The sequence below is a fragment of the Danio rerio genome, chromosome 4 (genome assembly GCF_049306965.1).
Source record: "Danio rerio strain Tuebingen ecotype United States chromosome 4, GRCz12tu, whole genome shotgun sequence".
In the NCBI taxonomy this organism is placed as follows: domain Eukaryota; kingdom Metazoa; phylum Chordata; class Actinopteri; order Cypriniformes; family Danionidae; genus Danio; species Danio rerio.
In genome coordinates, this window is record NC_133179.1 from 65,135,001 (window position 1) to 65,158,634 (window position 23,634).

The following is a 23,634-nucleotide window of genomic DNA, read 5'->3' on the forward strand; positions in this document are numbered from 1 at the left end:
GGAAGCTCTGCGTCCTCTCTGCTGTTCTGCTTCCGCAAAATTGGGCAGAAAATGGACCACTGCATGAATTCATCGAGGGTAGCGTGGCCGAGGGGTCTAAGGCGCTGGATTTAGGCTCCAGTCTCTTCGGGGGCGTGGGTTCGAATCCCACCGCTGCCAGGTGTGGTTTTAAACAAGGCCAAACTGCTTGAGTGTGTGTGCATTCTCAGTGAACGCTGGAAGTGAGAGAGTACATTTAAGTTGGCAACTAGTCAGTATAATGTGTTCTTTGAATCTCACGGCAGACTCGTTGGTGTGACAGCAACACATCCCCAAGCTCGAATCTGCTCAGGAGCAAGTGTCTTTCCCACAATTAGATTGCAGCATCTTAACAAAGTCTGCACTGGAAGTCTCTCTTTGCCATTGCTCCTTTTAGCAAGAGCACCCTATTGAAACAGGAACAGTAAAGATTCACAATTAGAGTAGTAATACTCTATAACTGGATTTGAATATAATAACAACAACAATGTGGGGTCTGCTGTGATGGAATCAGTAACTTTTACTCTTTTGTGAAATAACAGTTACCTTGTAATCAGGTTTAAATGCATCGCAGCTGGCTGCCGTTAGGAGAAGACTTCAAATGCCTTGAGTAGGGCTCAAATAGAGACAGAACTGTGGTTGACAGGAAGGTGGGAGTGCTTCCTAAGCTGGTATTAAGGAGGTCTCTTTCTTTGTGGAGGAGCTCCAGCTAGGCATGGCTAAATTGAACTGATTTCCCAGAGCTGTTGCGCTACTTGAAACAAGTTGGTGTCGAAACTGCTCAGGGAAAGCAGCTTTGTAAGGTAGCGTGGCCGAGCGGTCTAAGGCGCTGGATTAAGGCTCCAGTCTCTTCGGGGTCGTGGGTTCGAATCCCACCGCTGCCAGGCAGTCCTTTTAGGATGCTTGAGAATGACCTCTCTGCTTGAGCAAACAGACTTGCGAAGAGATACTGCATGCTTCCGCTCACATCCAAATGTAGACTCCTTGGCCAAAGTTGAAGGGCTTCACTAGGAAGCTCTGCGTCCTCTCTGCTGTTCTGCTTCGGTAAAATTGGGCAGAAAAGGGACCACTGCATGAATTTATCGAGGGTAGCGTGGCCGAGGGGTCTAAGGCGCTGGAATTAGGCTCCAGTCTCTTCGGGGGCGTGGGTTCGAATCCCACCGCTGCCAGATGTGGTTTTAAACACGGCCAAACTGCTTGAGTGTGTGAGCGTTCGCAGTGAACGCTGGAAGTGACAGAGTAAATTTAAGTCGTCAACTAGTCAGTATAATGTGTTCTTTGAAACTCACGGCAGACTCGTTGGTGTGACAGCAACACATCCCCAAGCTCGAATCTGCTCAGGAGCAAGTGTCTTTCCCACAATTAGATTGCAGCATCTTAACAAAGTCTGCACTGGAAGTCTCTCTTTGCCATTGCTCCTTTTAGCAAGAGCACCCTATTGAAACAGGAACAGTAAAGATTCACAATTAGAGTAGTAATACTCTATAACTGGATTTGAATATAATAACAACAACAATGTGGGGTCTGCTGTGATGGAATCAGTAACTTTCACTCTTTTGTGAAATAACAGTTACCTTGTAATCAGGTGCTTAAATGCATCGCAGCTGGCTGTCGTAAGGAGAAGACTTTAAATGCCTTGAGGTGTGCTCAAATAGAGACAGAACTGTGGTTGACAGGAAGGCGGGAGTGCTTCCTAAGCTGGTATTAAGGAGGTCTCTTTCTTTGTGGAGGAGCTCCAGCTAGGCATGGCTAAATTGAACTGATTTCCCAGAGCTGTTGCGCTACTTGAAACAAGTTGGTGTCGAAACTGCTCAGGGAAAGCAGCTTTGTAAGGTAGCGTGGCCGAGCGGTCTAAGGTGCTGGATTAAGGCTCCAGTCTCTTCGGGGGCGTGGGTTCGAATCCCACCGCTGCCAGGCAGTCCTTTTAGGATGCTTGAGAATGACCTCTCTGCTTGAGCAAACAGACTTGCGAAGAGATACTGCATGCTTCCGCTCACATCCAAATGTAGACTCCTTGGCCAAAGTTGAAGGGCTTCACTAGGAAGCTCTGCGTCCTCTCTGCTGTTCTGCTTCCGTAAAATTGGGCAGAAAATGGACCACTGCATGAATTCATCGAGGGTAGCGTGGCCGAGGGGTCTAAGGCGCTGGATTTAGGCTCCAGTCTCTTCGGGGGCGTGGGTTCGAATCCCACCGCTGCCAGGTGTGGTTTTAAACAAGGCCAAACTGCTTGAGTGTGTGTGCATTCTCAGTGAACGCTGGAAGTGAGAGAGTACATTTAAGTTGGCAACTAGTCAGTATAATGTGTTCTTTGAATCTCACGGCAGACTCGTTGGTGTGACAGCAACACATCCCCAAGCTCGAATCTGCTCAGGAGCAAGTGTCTTTCCCACAATTAGATTGCAGCATCTTAACAAAGTCTGCACTGGAAGTCTCTCTTTGCCATTGCTCCTTTTAGCAAGAGCACCCTATTGAAACAGGAACAGTAAAGATTCACAATTAGAGTAGTAATACTCTATAACTGGATTTGAATATAATAACAACAACAATGTGGGGTCTGCTGTGATGGAATCAGTAACTTTCACTCTTTTGTGAAATAACAGTTACCTTGTAATCAGGTTTAAATGCATCGCAGCTGGCTGCCGTTAGGAGAAGACTTCAAATGCCTTGAGTAGGGCTCAAATAGAGACAGAACTGTGGTTGACAGGAAGGTGGGAGTGCTTCCTAAGCTGGTATTAAGGAGGTCTCTTTCTTTGTGGAGGAGCTCCAGCTAGGCATGGCTAAATTGAACTGATTTCCCAGAGCTGTTGCGCTACTTGAAACAAGTTGGTGTCGAAACTGCTCAGGGAAAGCAGCTTTGTAAGGTAGCGTGGCCGAGCGGTCTAAGGCGCTGGATTAAGGCTCCAGTCTCTTCGGGGTCGTGGGTTCGAATCCCACCGCTGCCAGGCAGTCCTTTTAGGATGCTTGAGAATGACCTCTCTGCTTGAGCAAACAGACTTGCGAAGAGATACTGCATGCTTCCGCTCACATCCAAATGTAGACTCCTTGGCCAAAGTTGAAGGGCTTCACTAGGAAGCTCTGCGTCCTCTCTGCTGTTCTGCTTCGGTAAAATTGGGCAGAAAAGGGACCACTGCATGAATTCATCGAGGGTAGCGTGGCCGAGGGGTCTAAGGCGCTGGATTTAGACTCCAGTCTCTTCGGGGGCGTGGGTTCGAATCCCACCGCTGCCAGGTGTGGTTTTAAACAAGGCCAAACTGCTTGAGTGTGTGTGAGCGTTCGCAGTGAACGCTGGAAGTGACAGAGTAAATTTAAGTCGTCAACTAGTCAGTATAATGTGTTCTTTGAAACTCACGGCAGACTCGTTGGTGTGACAGCAACACATCGCCAAGCTCGAATCTGCTCAGGAGCAAGTGTCTTTCCCACAATTAGATTGCAGCATCTTAACAAAGTCTGCACTGGAAGTCTCTCTTTGCCATTGCTCCTTTTAGCAAGAGTACCCTATTGAAACAGGAACAGTAAAGATTCACAATTAGAGTAGTAATACTCTATAACTGGATTTGAATATAATAACAACAACAATGTGGGGTCTGCTGTGATGGAATCAGTAACTTTCACTCTTTTGTGAAATAACAGTTACCTTGTAATCAGGTGCTTAAATGCATCGCAGCTAGCTGTCGTAAGGAGAAGACTTTAAATGCCTTGAGGTGTGCTCAAATAGAGACAGAACTGTGGTTGACAGGAAGGCGGGAGTGCTTCCTAAGCTGGTATTAAGGAGGTCTCTTTCTTTGTGGAGGAGCTCCAGCTAGGCATGGCTAAATTGAACTGATTTCCCAGAGCTGTTGCGCTACTTGAAACAAGTTGGTGTCGAAACTGCTCAGGGAAAGCAGCTTTGTAAGGTAGCGTGGCCGAGCGGTCTAAGGTGCTGGATTAAGGCTCCAGTCTCTTCGGGGGCGTGGGTTCGAATCCCACCGCTGCCAGGCAGTCCTTTTAGGATGCTTGAGAATGACCTCTCTGCTTGAGCAAACAGACTTGCGAAGAGATACTGCATGCTTCCGCTCACATCCAAATGTAGACTCCTTGGCCAAAGTTGAAGGGCTTCACTAGGAAGCTCTGCGTCCTCTCTGCTGTTCTGCTTCCGTAAAATTGGGCAGAAAATGGACCACTGCATGAATTCATCGAGGGTAGCGTGGCCGAGGGGTCTAAGGCGCTGGATTTAGGCTCCAGTCTCTTTGGGGGCGTGGGTTCGAATCCCACCGCTGCCAGGTGTGGTTTTAAACAAGGCCAAACTGCTTGAGTGTGTGTGCATTCTCAGTGAACGCTGGAAGTGAGAGAGTACATTTAAGTTGGCAACTAGTCAGTATAATGTGTTCTTTGAATCTCACGGCAGACTCGTTGGTGTGACAGCAACACATCCCCAAGCTCGAATCTGCTCAGGAGCAAGTGTCTTTCCCACAATTAGATTGCAGCATCTTAACAAAGTCTGCACTGGAAGTCTCTCTTTGCCATTGCTCCTTTTAGCAAGAGCACCCTATTGAAACAGGAACAGTAAAGATTCACAATTAGAGTAGTAATACTCTATAACTGGATTTGAATATAATAACAACAACAATGTGGGGTCTGCTGTGATGGAATCAGTAACTTTCACTCTTTTGTGAAATAACAGTTACCTTGTAATCAGGTTTAAATGCATCGCAGCTGGCTGCCGTTAGGAGAAGACTTCAAATGCCTTGAGTAGGGCTCAAATAGAGACAGAACTGTGGTTGACAGGAAGGTGGGAGTGCTTCCTAAGCTGGTATTAAGGAGCTCTTTTTCTTTGTGGAGGAGCTCCAGCAAGGCATGGCTAAATTGAATTGATTTCCCAGTGCTGTTGTGCTACTTGAAACAAGTTGGTGTCGAAACTGCTCAGGGAAAGCAGCTTTGTAAGGTAGTGTGGCCGAGCGGTCTAAGGCGCTGGATTAAGGCTCCAGTCTCTTCGGGGGCGTGGGTTTGAATCCCACCGCTGCCAGGCAGCCCTTTTAGGATGCTTGAGAATGACCTCTCTGCTTGAGCAAACAGACTTGCGAAGAGATACTGCATGCTTCCGCTCACATCCAAATGTAGACTCCTTGGCCAAAGTTGAAGGGCTTCACTAGGAAGCTCTGCGTCCTCTCTGCTGTTCTGCTTCCGTAAAATTGGGCAAAAAAGGGACCACTGCATGAATTCATCGAGGGTAGCGTGACCGAGGGGTCTAAGGCGCTGGATTTAGGCTCCAGTCTCTTCGGGGGCGTGGGTTCGAATCCCACCGCTGCCAGATGTGGTTTTAAACACGGCCAAACTGCTTGAGTGTGTGAGCGTTCTCAGTGAACGCTGGAAGTGAGAGAGTAAATTTAAGTCGTCAACTAGTCAGTATAATGTGTTCTTTGAAACTCACGGCAGACTCGGTGTGACAGCAACACATCCCCAAGCTCGAATCTGCTCAGGAGCAAGTGTCTTTCCCACAATTAGATTGCAGCATCTTAACAAAGTCTGCACTGGAAGTCTCTCTTTGCCATTGCTCCTTTTAGCAAGAGCACCCTATTGAAACAGGAACAGTAAAGATTCACAATTAGAGTAGTAATACTCTATAACTGGATTTGAATATAATAACAACAACAATGTGGGGTCTGCTGTGATGGAATCAGTAACTTTCACTCTTTTGTGAAATAACAGTTACCTTGTAATCAGGTGCTTAAATGCATCGCAGCTGGCTGCCGTAAGGAGAAGACTTTAAATGCCTTGAGGTGTTCTCAAATAGAGACAGAACTGTGGTTGACAGGAAGGCGGGAGTGCTTCCTAAGCTGGTATTAAGGAGGTCTCTTTCTTTGTGGAGGAGCTCCAGCTAGGCATGGCTAAATTGAACTGATTTCCCAGAGATGTTGTGCTACTTGAAACAAGTTGGTGTCGAAACTGCTCAGGGAAAGCAGCTTTGTGAGGTAGCGTGGCCGAGCGGTCTCTAAGGCGCTGGATTAAGGCTCCAGTCTCTTCGGGGGTGTGGGTTCGAATCCCACCGCTGCCAGGCAGTCCTTTTAGGATGCTTGAGAATGACCTCTCTGCTTGAGCAAACAGACTTGCGAAGAGATACTGCATGCTTCCGCTCACATCCAAATGTAGACTCCTTGGCCAAAGTTGAAGGGCTTCATCAGGAAGCTCTGCGTCCTCTCTGCTGTTCTGCTTCCGTAAAATTGGGCAGAAAAGGGACCACTGCATGAATTCATCGAGGGTAGCATGGCCGAGGGGTCTAAGGTGCTGGATTAAGGCTCCAGTCTCTTCGGGGCGTGGGTTCAAATCCCACCGCTGCCAGATGTGGTTTTAAACACGGCCAAACTGCTTGAGTGTGTGAGCGTTCGCAGTGAACGCTGGAAGTAAGAGAGTAAATTTAAGTCATCAACTAGTCAGTATAATGTGTTCTTTGAAACTCACGGCAGACTCGTTGGTGTGAGAGCAACACATCCCCAAGCTCGAATCTGCTCAGGAGCAAGTGTCTTTCCCACGATTAGAGTGCAGCATCTTAACAAAGTCTGCACTGGAAGTCTCTCTCTGCCATTGCTCCTTTTAGCAAGAGCACCCTATTGAAACAGGAACAGTAAAGATTCACAATTAGAGTAGTAATACTCTATAACTGGATTTGAATATAATAACAACAACAATGTGGGGTCTGCTGTGATGGAATCAGTAACTTTCACTCTTTTGTAAAATAACAGTTACCTTGTAATTAGGTGCTTAAATGCATCGCAGCTGGCTGCCGTAAGGAGAAGACTTTAAATGCCTTGAGGTGTGCTCAAATAGAGACAGAACTGTGGTTGACAGGAAGGTGGGAGTGCTTCCTAAGCTGGTATTAAGGAGGTCTCTTTCTTTGTGGAGGAGCTCCAGCTAGGCATGGCTAAATTGAACTGATTTCCCAGAGCTGTTGCGCTACTTGAAACAAGTTGGTGTCGAAACTGCTCAGGTAAAGCAGCTTTGTAAGGTAGCGTGGCCAAGCTGTCTAAGGCGCTGGATTAAGGCTCCAGTCTCTTCGGGGCGTGGGTTCGAATCCCACTGCTGCCAGGCAGTCCTTTTAGGATGCTTGAGAATGACCTCTCTGCTTGAGCAAACAGACTTGCAAAGAGATACTGCATGCTTCCACTCACATCCAAATGTAGACTCCTTGGCCAAAGTTGAAAGGCTTCACTAGGAAGCTCTGCGTCTTCTCTGCTGTTCTGCTTCCGTAAAATTAGGCAGAAAAGGGACCACTGCATGGATACATCTAGGGTAGCGTGGCCGAGGTGCTAATGTGCTGGATTTAGGCTCCAGTCTCTTCGGCGGTGTGGGTTTGAATCCCACCACTGCCAGATGTGGTTTTAAACAAGGCCAAACTGCTTGAGTGTGTGTGCATTCTCAGTGAACGCTGGAAGTGAGAGAGTACATTTAAGTTGGCAACTAGTCAGTATAATGTGTTCTTTGGAACTCATGGCAGACTCGTTGGTGTGACAGCAACACATCCCCAAGCTCGAATCTGCTCAGGAGCAAGTGTCTTTCTCACGATTAGATTGCAGCATCTTAAAGTCTGCACTGGAAGTCTCTCTCTGCCATTGCTCCTTTTAGCAAGAGCACCCTATTGAAACAGGAACAGTAAAGATTCACAATTACAGTAGTAATACAGTGGGGAATAAACCAGAGTCAAGAGATGCGTTGATTATGTGAGTCAGTGTTGGTATGACTTTCTGACACAGAAATGAAAATAGCCTCACCATTTACTTTCCTTCACTAAATAAGGTATAGTGATAAAAATGCTGGCTTACTTTGTGTTCCAGAAGACAGGAAATGTTTAAAACCACATGATGGAGAGTAAATGGTAAGCTCATTTTCATATTTAGGGTAAACATCCATTTCATGCTTGCCACTTCAAGCCTTTATACTAAAGTTCACTTTTTTGTTCTTTTTTGAAGACCTGATAGTGCTGAAAGAAGAGACACATCAATGGAATGAAATGGAAGAGAAACAACAAGAAATAACGACTGATGAAAAACCCACACTCACTAAAAAGACTTTATCACGTGGAAGATCTCGGAAATCCAAGTCTAGGTGTAATTACAGCTGTAAACAGAGTAGAAAGAGTTTCTGTCAAAAGCCAAACCTTGATGTTCACACTAGAAAGAAACCTTACACCTGCAAACAGTGTGGAAAAAAAGCTTCTATAATACAGGAAACTTAACAGTGCACATGAGAATTCACACTGGAGAGAGGCCGTACACATGCCAACAGTGTGGAAAAAGCTTCTATTCTACAGGAAACTTGGCAGTGCACAGAAGAATTCACTCTGGGGAGAGGCTCTACTCTTGCCCTCAGTGTGGAAAGAGTTGTAAGCAAAATGGCAATCTTGAAACCCACATGAGAACTCACAATGGAGAGAGAAGCTTTATTTGCACACAGTGTAGGAAATGTTTTTCTCAAAAACAAAACCTTACCATCCACATGAGGATTCACACTGGAGAGAAACCTTACACATGCACAGAGTGTGGTAAAAGTTTCCCACATACAGGCTCACTCAAACACCACATGATAAGTCACACCGGACAGAAGCCGTTTGCATGTGCTCATTGTGGAAAGAGCTTCACAACCAAAGCTAGCCTCATGAACCACATGAATGGTCACACTGGAACCACATGTGATCATTGTGGAAAGAGTGCAAAGACTCCATTAAGCAACACATGAAGACTCACTTAGGAGAGCGTTTTCGATGCAGTGAGTGTGGAAATGTCTTTAAACATAAAAGAAGCCTCATCAATCACATGAAGCTTCACAATGGAGAGAAAAAATGAGGCCTTGTCCAGCGGAGCTTAAGGCTTTCCCGGGATAGCATCTCGGGACAAGTGTAAACTCTTGAATACATCTCAAGTTACTGGAATGAAACCCTTTGAACCTGAAGATTTAAACACAATAACTGAAGAGGGGTGAAGATGTACCAGATTGTGAGAGTTTCTACAGGGCTGCAATGAAGCAAAATAACTCTATATGTGTTTCAAGTTATTATGAACTGAGAACCAAATTTGTGCACATTGCACACTGCAATCAAATGATCGGCTCTGAAAAGAGAATTAGAAAGATTAGGGAGGAGAAAATGTTTGGGGAGATGCAGAGAAAACTGTCCTACACCCTTAGATTGTGTTTTTGATCGTTCACACTGTTTGATTTTTACTCCCTTGAACAAACAGATTTGCCTCCAATTTTGGGCTTTTGTCTGCAGTTTCACAAAACTTGTTGGTGAATAAAAGTTGGCCGGTGTGAACTTGCAGTGACAGTGAGAGACTGATGCAGACTCCATAAAGCCCTGTTCAGACTACACAATGCCATTTGCCAGTTACCACAGATCAGATTTGTGTCAGATTATGAGATTTTGACTTGATCAAATCTTGATGAGTTGTGGGTAACAAATGAAGACTTTGGTTTCAAAACACAACACATTTATTTTGATGGACTGATTTTAGAAAATAAAAAAGTTTTCCTCATGAAGACAATTAAACTTTCTGTAAACAACTGGTTACCTTTGAAGAGATGTTCATGTGAAAACTCCCACATTACTAAAATAAATCTGTGTATGGGAAGCCCAGTATCTCTATTGTGAATGAGAATATGAGTGATTTGTTAGCTTACATGCTAATTCCAGTACTCAACAGAGACTACTGAAGCACTTCAGCTATCCGTTTATTCAAATTCTATATATATATATATATATATATATATATATATATATATATATATATATATATATATATAATATATATTTATATATATATATATATATATATATATATATATATATATATATATATATATATATATATATAATTTGAATGAACAGATAGCTGAAGTGCTTCAGTAATCTGATACTGGGTTTCCCACCTAACATTGCTGTTAGTAATAGTAGTCACACACACATGTATATATATATATATATATATATATATATATATATATATATATATATATATATATATATATATATATATATATATACACACACATATGTGTGTGTGTGACTACTATTACTAACAGCAATGTTAGGTGGGCAAAATAAAACTGAAAAATGATAGTTTTTTTTAAACTAGTATGGGTCTATAAATCTCATTGTCACCCTTTAAAAGGTTTAAAAACCAACATTTATAAATTTATATATTTATGAATGAAGAATTTTTTGCAAAGCATAAACGGTTATTAACTACTTAATGCTGTGTACAATTTTCTTTAGTCACATTAAATTTAACTTGTTTACTGCAAAAAGGGTTTACATGGATATTGACATGAGACATGAATATATGCAATTATAGAAAACATGCTCAGTGTTTTCAATATGACTTTCACAAAATTGACAAGTTCTCCTTATTATCAACTTTTAGTCTCAGGAATTCTTTTGATGGATACACATCATTAATCATTTAAACTGAAGTTCTTTAATTTTGGGGAGAATTGAATTTAATTCCTGTGAATTAAAATCTTTAAAAATAAATGAGGTCTGAGCTGATTAGGATGAAGCCTTTGAATAAGAATATTCCTTTAAAACTTATTATTACATTTTGGATCTCTAAAAAATAAAGATGGAAGAGAGAACATTACAGAATAGTGTGAAAGAAAACCTCTGATCAATACTGTGATGTTTTTAGGGATAATATTAATTATTGTTTTAAACTCTTTAGGGTGACAAGCAAAACCCTGTTTAAAGAATGGGTTGAATAATTTTAATTTAGCAAAAAGATTGTCATTTCAAGTGAAAAAATCAAATGTGATTATAATCTATTTGAACAAGTTACACAGCGTAAACCTCTGCTTGAGGACTCTTAACAGTAAACTGAAGGAAGCCTGTGTTATGGTTTAACTGGTGTCCGTGTTAACTGAGGCTCCCTTTCACTTGTGTAAACTATGCATGTTTGCAGATTGGCAGATTCGTCACTTTTTCACAGTAACATGCCCATACCAAATAAAGATTCTTATTACTTGGTGTCATTGTATCATTGTTGATTTAATATTTGTGTGGCAGAACAGCATTAACCAAAATTGATTTAAAGAAATAATTATAATTGACATCAACTGGATTCGAACCCAAGTCAAAAGGTTCTGAAATCGGTTTTGGTATCTTATCAGTCAACATGTGCCGTGCTTGAATTGTTTCCATGTACTTGCATTTACATGTTTCTATGCACTCTCACGCTGATATTTTCTTAGAATAGCTCTAATATGTTTTATCACAGTTAGTCAAACCGTGATTTTTATAGTTGTAGACTTGTGGAAACCTGTCAACGAAGTCACACACAAGCTGGATATTGTTAATATTTTCCAGTGTGTGTGTTACATTCCGGTTCACTACCAGTGTGTGGTACATTCTACGTCACTTCCGGGGTGTGGTACATTCCCTTTCCAAAGGGAATCTGTAATTGTAAATTTGTTCAGTGTTTTGCGTCATGTTAATTTGTTTTCTAAAATGTAAATTTGTTTCGTCCTTGGTAAAATTGTTTTTCCTATGTAATTGTGTCTGATGATAAGTAAAGATGTTTTTTAAAATGTAAATTTGTCTCGAGCTTTGTAAAGGTGTTTCAAACTTTGTAATGTTGTTTTGCACTTCCCGGCCACCGTACAAGAGTGCTAGTTAGAAAAACAAAGACTCAAATGATCAACTTAATTATTGAAGCATAAAAATGTCTTCATTTTCTTGTCAGCTTAGTCCCTATATTAATCCGGGGTCACCACAGCGGAATGAACCGCCAACTTATCCAGCAAGTTTTTACACAGCGGATGCCCTTCCAGCTGCAACCCATCTCTGGGAAACATCCACACACACACATTTACACACACACTTATACACTATGGACAATTTAGCCTATCCAATTCACCTGTACCGCATGTCTTTGGACTGTGGGGGAAACCGGAGCACTCGGATTAAACCCACGCGAATGCAGGGAGAACATGCAAACTCCACACAGAAACGCCAACTGAACCGAGGCTCGAACCAGCGACCTTCTTTCTGTGAGGGGACAGCACTACCTACTGCGCCACTGCTTCGACCAGCATAAAAATGTACATAAATAAATCACAATTTTAATGGACAAATAAATAGATATGCTTAAATTGTGTTTTTAAAAGTAATTTAATTAAGCAATAAAACAAAAACATTTAAAATGTATAAATAAATAGACACTTTTATTACTGTATTATTATTTAATCCATGTTTTAAAGGCTGATTTATCAAACAGTAAAAATTGTATTAATAAATCACAAAACACATTTTAAACAGCTTTTTAAATAAGCATTTGGCAAATGCTTTTCTCCCTATTTGCTGTTTGGTTTTCTTTTTCTTTTGCCACATGCTTTACTCAAATTGAAAATAAATCGAGTTAAAAAATGGCTTGATCTGCTGTAATGAGCTATTGTTTTCCTCTGTTAGGAAAAAAAGACAGTTAACAGTTTTATCTAGATTAAATGACCTTGGTGATAAAGATTTTCTTGGAGATATAAAACAAAATGAACTTCGTATTTTGCCATCAGAGTTGGATTACTATTATACAGAGAAAGCTAAAGGAGCTTTACAATCTAGAGTGAAATGGATAGAGGAGGGGGAGAAAAATTCTTCATACTTTTTTAATTTAGTAAAGCATAGGCAAGCTTCAAAAACTATTAATAAACGTAGCATAAATAACAATGTAAGTGAAGAGAAAACTTTGATTGATGATCACATCTATTCATGTTATTATATAAATCAAAATTTAATGAGAGTGATTGTGACTTTTTCTTTTCCTTTTTAAAAGATAAAGTTCTTATTATGACAGCTTCCGTGAAATGATGGAATCTGACATTGTTATTTCTGAACTTGATGTTGCTATTTCTAAAATGTCCAATGGAAAATCCCAGGCATACACGGAATTACAGTTGAGTTTTATTAACATTTTTGGCCAGAGATAAGATTTTTAGTTTTTGAAGCACTTAAGGAAATTAAAGACAAAGCAGAACTATCAACTTCTATGAAGCAGAATTTAATCATTTTAGTTCCAAAGCCAAGCAAAGACAAATTATTTTTAGACAATTGGAGACCCATAACTCTTTTGTTCAATGATTTTAAATTGCTTTCTCATCTATTTGCTAATAGACTCAAAAAAAGGTGTAGGCAAGATACTTAGTAAACACAATCAGCTTTCATTAAAGGGAGAAGTATTCAGACTGATAGTTGATATGCTCGATTATAGGTATTTAATTCCTCAGACAAGTTTATTTCTATTTTTAGACTTTTTCAAGGTATTTGATACCCTTCAGCATGCTTTTTTTGTCTTTAGAAAGTCTTTAGAAACTTTTGGGTTTGGTCCGAGCTTTTGTAGGGTAATTTCCATGTTCTATACTGATATATTCAGTAGTAAATCCCTAATCTTCTAGAGTACACTTAAAAAGATTAATCCATCAAGGATGTTCCATCTCACCTTTACTTTTTAATATAGCTGTTGAACTAATGTCATTATATTTTAAAAATTCAGAGTACACTTTAGGTATTGATATACTTGGTAGGACTTTTAGTTTAAGTCAGTTTGCTGATGACACTCTATTATTTTTAAAAATATGGAGTTGCTCTCTTTACTCTTGACAAAATTTCTGTTTCCTAAAGCTTCTGAATTCCCCTTAAATCTAAGAAAATGTGGAATATTAACTATTCAGAATTGTACTTTAAGAGAATTAGTGGGTATTCTAGTAAAAGAGGAAGTTAAATACTTGGGAGTTACCATCTTCAAAATTATGTTAATAGAGAATGTGCAAATGTTAATATTAAAATGGAAAGGATTGGAAAAATCCCTAAATCATTGGCTAGTATAGGAGAATTTCTGATGCATATAGAAATTTTACATATACTTTTATTATGTAATCACTATATAATCTGCCACTATTAAAATATAGATTACTATTAAAATGCAGAGGAAAACACACAGGCATGCAGGGCCTTATAATTGAGGGCCTTACGGCCTTGAGACATGGCAGGTTATGCGGTGAAGTGAGAACATTCAGACCGCATATGCAATACATTTAGACAAAAGTATGTATTGACCAAGACAAAAACAACCCTCGACAAAATAGCATACATAAGGAGAATCATTTAGAAAGTATGGATCAACATGATCATGTGCAAACACATGATTGTAAGCACATGCTATATGACCTTAAGATATGTAAAAACAGAAAAACATAGAGCCATTAATTAAAAAGCTAGGATACTATTGGAGCCGGGAAATTGCGTGATGCTATACGACATGTCATGATGACTATGGGAAAAAACTATATAAACTGTGAGTTTTTGAACATTGGGAGGAGAGAGATCGATCGACCAACTCTGCTGTAACAATAAACTGCTTCAACTTGAGAACTTCGAAGACCTCAGCCTCTTTTTTGAAACTTAGAAGATGTTTGTCGAGATCCAGCGCAACTTTCCACAACACTAGCTAGAGACCTTTCCATATTGGGTAAAATTCTTTTGACTGGGATTATTTAAAATTATATATTTAACCTATCCTTTATATACTCCTCCAAAAAATAGTTAAATCTATAAATTCAATATTATTTAAATTTATTTGGAAAAAAAAAATCACATTTACGTAAGAATCATATGGTCAAAGAGTATGAATATAGAGGTTTAAAAGCAATTGATTTTGAATGTCTTCATGGCACTTTTAGAGTTAAATGATTGAAGGAGTGTTTAGCTAAACCTTATTTAATATGGCATCATATCCCAAATAATTTGTTTAAAAAAATGGTGGCCTTGAATTTGTATTAAGATATGATTATGATTGTTCAAAACTTCCTTTGAAGCTGTCTAATTTTTATAAGCAAGTACTATTTTTTTGGAAAATTATATTTACCCATAATTTTCCCCTCATAAATACACTCTTTGGAATAAAAGGGCTGTTAATATTAACAGAAAATCATTGTTTAAAAGTGACTGGTACAATAAAGGCATTATATTTATTAATGATTTGTTAGACAAAAATGGACTGCTAATATCTCATAACAGATTATTAAATAAATATAGAGTTAAAATCACAGATAAAGGTTATATTGAAATTTGTGAGGCTAAACACCTATTGCTTTGTTTAGGTTAATTCAAAGTAATTATTTTGATCCCCTTGTACACTTGTAACTTTTCTTCCGTCTTTAAAAATATCAGTGTTGATATTTTTGATAGTAAATATAACAACAAGCTTATTTACAACATGCCTTATAATGGGTGAATTTAGGTGTTATCATCTAGGAGTTGTTAAATCCTTAGTAGAGGACAAAGCTTTTACCTTTTCTCTTAAATATCCTGTAGCACCTGAGGTTAAGGAAACTCGTTACATAATTTTAATCAGGGTATACCATTAACTTTGATGTTGACAAGTGTAGCTTCTGCTCCAGAAACACTCGGTCACTTATGTTTTTCTTGTGAATTTACTTTTAAATTCTGGTTTGACATCCATACTTGGCTTTCATTAAAGATGATTTCAGTCCCCCCTATTGTTCTAAAAGATATTTTATTTTACAAAGCTGATTTACATTGTTCTTTCTCTGATGTTGTGAACTTTATTTTACTAATGGGTAAATATCAAATTTATTGCTGTAAGTGGAAAAAGTGCAGACCCTCTTTTAGATGTTTTCTTTCTGAGGTAAAGAAATTGGCTCAAAGCCTCAAATATTTCAGAAACCAAAGTAAAATAACTGAAGCTCTCTGTACTTCATTTTCATAATATTTATTGTTAGAATATTTTGTTTGTCCTTTGATGTAGATCTTTTGTACTGCTCCTTGCTCCTTGTTGCAGTTGTAACAATTTTAATTTATTTTATATATTTGTAATGGTAAATATGCCTTGCGATGTTGATTGTTCCGTTTTGTGATGTAAACATTTTGCAACAATAATAAAAAAAAACACTTATACTTAGTAGATTAAACAAGTTTTTCAAAATTGTGTAAAAATGTTTGGATTAAAAGTTTTGATCAACTTCAAATACTGAATGTCTATGTATTTGAAAGAGAGAGAGCAGATATGTTATGTGAGATGTGAAAAGGAGTGTGAAATTTATCATGTCCTGACTGCAACAGTAAGTGGCAAAAAAGCTGAACAAAAAAGACTTTTATTTTGGCGTGTTGTGTGACGTCATAAGGCTGCGCCGCTTCCGCGCTGCGGTTCAACTGGAGGAAGGTTTGTTTCACAACTTTACACAAATATAAACCGATTGATTAAAGTATCAGGTTTTCCTTTCGATATTATATACCTGCGGTTGACTATTATTTTAATCCTTTATACAACAAAGTACTATTTTAATAACAGTAATCGAGGGCTATTGTTTGAACAACAGAAATGTGTTTTAATGAAGGTTTTATTTGTTTACTAGCATAATGTCATTCTAATATAAGTATACAATATTCTATCTATCTATATATATATATATATATATATATATATATATATATATATATATATATATATATATATATATATATATATATATATATATATATATATATATGGCTGATTCCAGCGTTATGGACGTGACATTTGCAGTAAAAAAATTAAACGTATATTCTCAGAGAAGGTATATGTTAACAGTATATTGAAATATATGTTTATATTTTTCTTACCCCTTGACCATGGAGTTCAGGCATCAAAAAATATCAGTCTATGCAGGTGTTTTATATTTAAAATGACGGCAAAATGAATGCGTTACGGACGTGACAAAAAAAAGACATGAGTTTTGTGAGTTGACATACTTTGTGAAAATTCTGTGAATGAAAATGCAGAAGCCAAAAAAATATATAACAGTCAAAAAATAAGGGTTGGCTCTGCATGGAACATATATAATTAATTTTATTTAGTTTTTCATTTTTGCATTATTGAGGAAAAACTATCGTTACGGACGTGACTTGTCTTCGTTACGGACGTGACTGCTGTGAAATTGACAGTTGACACATTATGAAAATCAGATAAATGCTTTCAAAACTTGACCAAAGACCTATTTGTGGATATCTGTTGGGTGTGTAAACCAATAAACTTTAGCGTTTAAAGGTTAACGCACGTTCGAATGTTCAAAACTCAATTCGGTAACAATGTTGCATGCTAACATGGTGGTTTTATACTCTGAATAATATAGAATTGATAATAAACATAATCAGCTATAATGGGCCTATAGCAGGCTCCTAAAGTTAGTGTTTCCAGACAAACCTGAATTAAATCATTGCCCGACTGTTGCGCAAGACCGTGTCTACGTGGAGAATATTTAAAATCTAGTTTTGTCACAGATATGGCAATATTATATTTGACAGTTTATTTTAGTTTATTCTAGTTAACGTGTTAGTTGATGGAATAAATAATTTAATTTCTCCACTCGCGCTTGCTTTCTTTTTCTCGTCGGCAGTCACTTCAGGACAGGTTGCAAAAAGTTCATACGCACCAGGGTGAGAGAGAAAACTTTAAAACTTTAGAAAGGTTTTGTGTAGGCTATGTTAAACAAGCATAGAAAAATAGTCATTGGTTGTAGGCATGTACGATGGATGACTATAATGTTTATATTTTTAGGCTATAGTTTATAACCGATTGTGTAAAATATTGAATTAAATATTTACAGCTGCAGGTCCTATCAATTTTCTAACTAATTTAATACTCATATAATGTAGTTAAAGCTTAGATCAATATCAAGATTTTATTCTTATTCTTATTAAAATAATTTTAATAAGCACTCAAGCGCATTTGCCGGGTGCTGGAAATCTTTGAAAATGTTTCAATTTTAGTGTAGGCTATAGCCAATTTTCAAGCTTTGAAAGTGCTTAGATTTTGGATAAAGGGCTTGGAAAATGAATTGTGTCGCTTTGATAAATTTATCTTTATAAATAGTTATTTAACTAATGAAATAAAAAAACATATTTATGCTCTGCATGAAATGAAAACTCCGCTGTGGCCTGACCCGCGGCGTGCGCATCTTGAGCAGTGGGAAAAGACCAAATGCATGGAGGTTATAGATTTTGCGCCTTGCGCGCCTCACGTTTTGTCATTGCGCGCTTTGTGCACTCCAAAAGAAAAGCATGTTACCTCAGTGGCGTCTTTCATTCTTCAATCAAACGAAAGCAGAGGCGGGGTTTCCTTGGAGGTGACAGCAGTGTCAAGATGACTACGGCGAACTTTTTGATGACGGAGAGACTTGTGGTCGCTGTTTTTAAGTCATCCAAAGTTGTATGACTTTACAAATCTTGAATTTCATAATGTTATTTAAAAAATTCAATTATGAAAACATTGACAGCAACACTCGCGCACAATAGACCAGCTGATTCAGTTGCTATCTATAGTGACATTCAAAAGAGCACCGTGCTTCTTTTCTTCTTGTTAACATAAAATGCATTGCGGAGCGCCTCACGTCTCTGCAATGAAGAAGCGCGTTCGTTGTGATCGGCTTCTATGAGCAACACATATTTGTTAACTCACATGACAGTAACACGTGCAAACACACGTGCTTACAGATGTTTTTTGCCAAAAAAGCAAAATGAAAGAAGGATATTCTGGCCACAGTTTGACACAGGAGTTGACGAACCAGCGCTGATGCTGGTCGTCTGTGCTGCCTGGAGCCGCGTCATAAACTCAAATAGGCATATTCATGATTTAGTGCAGACTATAATCAACAAACCACCCTTTTTTCCACTTGGAAAATAACAGTTATTAATAGTTCTTATATACATTTTAAATAGCCCAATCTACAAATTAAACAAAGACAAATATTTTATGATAACTTCGCACCAAACTGATGCTTTCATTTTACAGCTTATAAAACATGTATGCAAATTAATGCAGTATCACATGTAAATAACAAAATTGTTATATGCTTAGCCTATACTTTACAAAATGTATAGGTTCAAAGCCTTATGGTTCATTGTTATCTTTCACTATAGGCAGCGCGTGCGCACATGAACCGCAAGTAAGACGGAGGAAATAGGTTAAGTCATAATCATAATTAAGATATAATTTTTAAACTAATGACTTCTATTAAAAATGTTGACAGGTTTTGTAATATTATAACAGCGAAGCATTAATTGAATGCATTTTTTTTTCGTAAAGCAATCTATTGAGGTAGCCTAATATTTAACTGACGGAAAAAACACGTTTGGACAAACAGCCTATGCCGGTTCTTAAAATGGATTCAGATAATGTTTTCGTTTTGTAATCTTAATTTGTCATTTAGGTGAAAAAGATCTAGAGCAGGATTTATTTATTTATTTATTTTTTGTTAGTTTATTCAGTTTTTCTATGCTGCTAAAAAACACTGCAGGTGCGTGAAGATGCTCGTTCTGTATGCTGTTCGCATGTTAAAATAACCTAAATCAGTATTTTAAAATGCAATATTTAATGTGTCAGACAAAATAGGCACGTCAATTTTTTTTATTAAATAATATTTTGATATTAATCTGTTAACGGTTAATATTCGGTTAACCAGCGGTTGTTGGTTGGCAAAATGAATCGAAATCAGCATTCCTAGTTTGGCATAAATTATATCTCAACTATTTGATCTATTATTTGACAGTCAGTTACCCTATCTACAAAAGAAACAAGAAGTGCTTCAAAACAAGGTGCTGCATCGCAAAAACACCAAGATTATGCGCCAATTATGGCAATATGTAAAATGTTGTTTTCTTATTAAACATTTATTTCTGAAATGTTACTAAAGTGGTTTATAGTTAAATGAAATGTTCAATTCTTGATATAACATATGGATGTTATGTAATGTAAGTCAGTAATTGTAATGCATCATCATAATGAACAAATATCCGCTAGTCATTGGCTTATATTAATAAGGAGTTCAAAAATGGTCACGTCCGTAACGCAAAATTGTGGTTGTTTAAAGCAAAGACCTGAGATGAGTTGGCGATCATAATTAGTATGGACATATTTTGGCTTTGTATACAAAGTTTCATTTTATTTGTTATAATATTTATTCCACAATATAAACTTTTTCATTAAATCGTTACGGACGTGACACGTGACCGAAGCTGCGTGATGTCTTAAATATGTAGCTCATAAATCAAAAGGGCAGTAATGTTATGAAAAAGTAAGGATAATTATTTATACTACAGACTCCAATCCTTCTGCAGAATGATTACTGTTAACATAAAGCATGGAAAAGGTGAGTCTTTAATCCCTTATTCTAAAGCACGAAATGTGGTTGGATTATAATGAAATTTACCATTGGCACAATCGTCATATTTCATGGATAAACAAACCAATTTCCTTAAAAATTCAACAAGAGCACATCATTACAATTAAATATAGACCTTAATGAGCAAATTTAAATAGGTTTTGTTATTTTGGTCAAAAGTTTATTTTTTCATGATAAGGTTGACATTTTCATGGAATTGCTCATATATATATATATATATATATATATATATATATATATATATATATATATATATATATATATATATATATATATATACATAAGAAATGGAGGACTAGTTTTTATCAGGTCATTTGTTTGTGGCTATTGTTTCTTGCTCGGACTTACCTGATTTATTTTTGTCAATCACTCTCATATAAAGAAACTGTTGAAGCAAGTGTTGAAGAGAAGTTATTTTGTTTCTGTTCATTGTTTTGTTCATTTTAAACAGAATAGAGTGTCCAAACACAGAGAAAAACTCCTGCTAAAGCGACTGATCTACACACTGTTATAAAGATGGCGTTTATTAAAGAGGAGAGTGAAGATGTGAAGATTGAAGAAACATTCACAGTCAAACAGGAAGATCTGCAGGAACAAACAGGTTATATTTTATATTATATATATTTTAATAATAAGAGTACTAAATTAAATCATTCTTGCAGCCCTGAGTGTGCTGCCTAGTTCTCCTAAATGCACATAAGCACTTATTGAAAGACAAGAATGAGTTTCTTTTGTTACTTGTTCTCTTGTCTTTAGTCATTATTTTTTGTATTATTAGTCTCCCATTTTCTGTACCTTCTTAAGGTTATTGCTTTTCTTGTTCTCCTACTGTGTGTAGAGCGCCCTTGAGCACTGGCGCTATATAAAATAAATAACAATAAATTAAAAAAAGTTTAACTGAGCTGAGAATATTTGACCTACAGTATTCTCATAGAAGATATCTGCTATCACAGTGATAGTATTGGCTTGGTACTTTCCATTTGCATATGTCAGGTTGATCACAATTCCCTTTTTTCATCGACTTCTTTATGGGTTTAAACTTGTTTCTAGTAGTTGTTACTAGTTCTCACAGATTGTATCAGAGTTAGAATTAAATCTTTATTATAATAACTACTTATCAGGGCTATTGTGTTTAAACAGGGTTTCCGCGGAGTCTTAAAATGTCTTAAATTCCAAAATCTAAAATTTGGCCCTAAAAAGTCTTAAATTTACTGAAACGTTATGCTGTAGGTCTTAAATCTTTTTTAAACAAGTCTTCATTTTCCTGTGTTCATGTTTTGTTACCCAATTTGGTCAAAACCCATACAATCACCAACAATCCATCTCCATAAAACTTTCAACTTTTATTTAAAAAGGTCATTTTAACTCTATTTATCATAATGGTAAAGACTGCTGAGGATATCCACCTGGACAGATTGTTGTGCATGGATTTAGTTTATTATAGTTTTTAAAACTTTTAAAACCTTTGGTAATTAGTTTTTTTTTATTTTAAAGAAAGTTTATTTTGGAAAAACGTGTGTGGATCCAAGTCGAGCTCTCTTGTTTTTACACAATATTTAAGATATTTTGCTAAGAAATATCTAAAATATTTTAATGTTATTATTAGTTTTGATTTATTACTGTATTATTAAATATTTTATATAAAACATTTTTTGATAGGACAAAAATAAAAACCTTTTCGTCTGGGCCATTTGAAAAATTCCTTGGTCTAAAATTTCATTCATAATGGTCTTAAAAATGTCTTTAAAACTCTTAAATTTAACTTGGTGACACCTGTAGAAACCCTGATTTAAAGTATGTCAGAAAACGTGGATGCCCCTAATTTTAAATATGCTGAATGAAATGGACACTAAAATAATTAATTATTATAAAACATTGTACAGTTTTCTAAACTATATGATGTTGTTAAGTTCATCAATATTGACCATATTCTTCACGTATCAGCAGGCGCCGCTATTGGAATCTTTTTGCTTTTTAAAGAATACATTTTTAGATCCTTTAAACAGTGTAATGCTGCTTGTCTTTGATATTGTGGGGGAAACCGGAGCACCCAGAGAAAACCCATGCCAGCTCGGAGAGAACATGCAAACTCCACACAGAAATGCCAACTGACCCAGCTGAGGCTCGAACCAGCAACCTTCTTGCTGTGAGGCGAGAGCACCACCTACTGTGCCTCCTCGTCGCCCGACAACACTTATTTATTTGCATATTTTTTATGCGATATTCCAGTTTTGCAAATTAATTTAATTGGCATTTTTGGATGGAAACATAGCTGTAAGGTTTGGAGCTTACGCTGCTATTCTGAACCAATAATCGGAAACAGAAAGCAGTTGAAGGATGGCGTGTTTAAATCCATTATTTATCTGACTTTATTGTAATTAATCTGACTCCATCAAAGTTGTTATTATCATTGATAAAGAGAAAGAATCTCAAAGCTTAAAGCAGGTAAAGTTGTTTATTAATTTACATGTTTAAATATACAGACAGTAGAATGAAACAAACTAACATACTGTATAAAGAAATTAGCTGTACGTGCCAGAGGTGGGACCAAGTCATTGTTTGGCAAGTCACAAGTAAGTCTCAATTCATTGCCCTCAAGTCCCGAGTCAAGTCCCGAGTCAAGACAGGCAAGTCCCGAGTCAAGTCCCGAGTCAAAGGCAACAAGTCTCAAGTCAAGTCCAAAGTCCTGCAGTTTGATTTTCGAGTCTTTTCGAGTCTTTTTAACAGAAAAATAAAATATATACAGATTAGGTATGGTTGTAAGATCTGTATTAATTAAACAAACCTTTTTTTATTAAAGAACATTGCTCAGATATATAAAAATACAAATTTTCTGAAAAAGTACTGAACAGTGCTGCGTCTCGTCTCCACAGCATAATGCACAAGAACGAGTTCCACCAAAAAAAGACTCCATTTTGCCTCACATCACACAGAAATTGCAGGTCTCCTGCTGTCTAATTCATTAAGTTTAGTTGTGCTATATTATGTCTTCGGTGATCAACTTGTGATTAACCAAAATTACATAACCTCAATGTGGTAGCAGTAGACCAACTCCTGTATATGCTGCAAAGTTAAATTGAGTGAAATTGGAATTTTGTCAATTGAATCTCGTGTGTGATAAAGAGATGGAGTTGCAAATCTGTCTAGCAGCAATGTAAAATGGTAGCACATATTGTTAATGAAGTAGGCTACTTCATACAAACAATAACGTTGTTTTCTTCACATAACGTTGAAGAGCTTTGCTCTCTACCTTGTGTGATGCTCGTGCACCGATTTCCTCTGTTTGTGGACAAAACTGATTGCGAGTTCTCAAATTTTCTCTCGCGCTCTCAGAGATTATATGCAAACTCACAATTTGTGTCGTGTTCCCTCTTCCTTTCATGCTTTTTGATATGATTCATATTGCTGCACTGTTTAATAACAATA

The 23,634-nt window shown here is 37.5% G+C and overlaps 3 protein-coding genes, 14 non-coding genes and 1 pseudogene across 20 annotated transcripts in view; 16 read left to right on the forward strand and 2 right to left on the reverse strand.

Annotated features, from left to right (window-relative positions):
• LOC108183309 (uncharacterized) overlaps nucleotides 1–8,745 on the forward strand; it is a 29,370-nt pseudogene extending 20,625 nt beyond the window's left edge.
• Nucleotides 1–23,634, reverse strand: part of znf1069 (zinc finger protein 1069) — a 616,019-nt gene that overhangs the window by 383,924 nt on the left and 208,461 nt on the right. The window lies entirely within an intron of this gene.
• LOC110439389 (NACHT, LRR and PYD domains-containing protein 3) overlaps nucleotides 1–23,634 on the reverse strand; it is a 440,964-nt gene that overhangs the window by 40,048 nt on the left and 377,282 nt on the right. The gene's annotated exons all lie outside the window — the stretch shown is intronic.
• On the forward strand, nucleotides 78–159 carry trnal-uag (transfer RNA leucine (anticodon UAG)). The gene has a single exon. It is a non-coding gene; the product is annotated as a tRNA-Leu (tRNA).
• trnal-aag (transfer RNA leucine (anticodon AAG)) lies at nucleotides 821–902 on the forward strand. Its single transcript has one exon. It is a non-coding gene; the product is annotated as a tRNA-Leu (tRNA).
• Nucleotides 1,106–1,187, forward strand: trnal-uag (transfer RNA leucine (anticodon UAG)). Its single transcript has one exon. It is a non-coding gene; the product is annotated as a tRNA-Leu (tRNA).
• On the forward strand, nucleotides 1,851–1,932 carry trnal-aag (transfer RNA leucine (anticodon AAG)). The gene has a single exon. It is a non-coding gene; the product is annotated as a tRNA-Leu (tRNA).
• Nucleotides 2,136–2,217, forward strand: trnal-uag (transfer RNA leucine (anticodon UAG)). The gene has a single exon. It is a non-coding gene; the product is annotated as a tRNA-Leu (tRNA).
• Nucleotides 2,879–2,960, forward strand: trnal-aag (transfer RNA leucine (anticodon AAG)). The gene has a single exon. It is a non-coding gene; the product is annotated as a tRNA-Leu (tRNA).
• Nucleotides 3,164–3,245, forward strand: trnal-uag (transfer RNA leucine (anticodon UAG)). The gene has a single exon. It is a non-coding gene; the product is annotated as a tRNA-Leu (tRNA).
• Nucleotides 3,911–3,992, forward strand: trnal-aag (transfer RNA leucine (anticodon AAG)). Its single transcript has one exon. It is a non-coding gene; the product is annotated as a tRNA-Leu (tRNA).
• On the forward strand, nucleotides 4,196–4,277 carry trnal-uag (transfer RNA leucine (anticodon UAG)). The gene has a single exon. It is a non-coding gene; the product is annotated as a tRNA-Leu (tRNA).
• On the forward strand, nucleotides 4,939–5,020 carry trnal-aag (transfer RNA leucine (anticodon AAG)). Its single transcript has one exon. It is a non-coding gene; the product is annotated as a tRNA-Leu (tRNA).
• Nucleotides 5,224–5,305, forward strand: trnal-uag (transfer RNA leucine (anticodon UAG)). Its single transcript has one exon. It is a non-coding gene; the product is annotated as a tRNA-Leu (tRNA).
• Nucleotides 5,966–6,049, forward strand: trnal-aag (transfer RNA leucine (anticodon AAG)). The gene has a single exon. It is a non-coding gene; the product is annotated as a tRNA-Leu (tRNA).
• Nucleotides 6,253–6,333, forward strand: trnal-aag (transfer RNA leucine (anticodon AAG)). The gene has a single exon. It is a non-coding gene; the product is annotated as a tRNA-Leu (tRNA).
• Nucleotides 6,997–7,077, forward strand: trnal-aag (transfer RNA leucine (anticodon AAG)). Its single transcript has one exon. It is a non-coding gene; the product is annotated as a tRNA-Leu (tRNA).
• The window catches only part of LOC108183709 (uncharacterized), a 32,714-nt gene continuing 25,248 nt past the window's right edge, over nucleotides 16,169–23,634 (forward strand). For both annotated transcript variants that reach the window (XM_017355632.4, XM_073948757.1), the window contains exons 1-2: nucleotides 16,169–16,211; nucleotides 20,660–20,809. In XM_017355632.4, coding sequence (XP_017211121.3) covers nucleotides 20,725–20,809 — 85 coding nt within the window. In that variant the 5' untranslated portion in view covers nucleotides 16,169–16,211; nucleotides 20,660–20,724. The remainder of the gene's footprint in view (nucleotides 16,212–20,659; nucleotides 20,810–23,634) is intronic.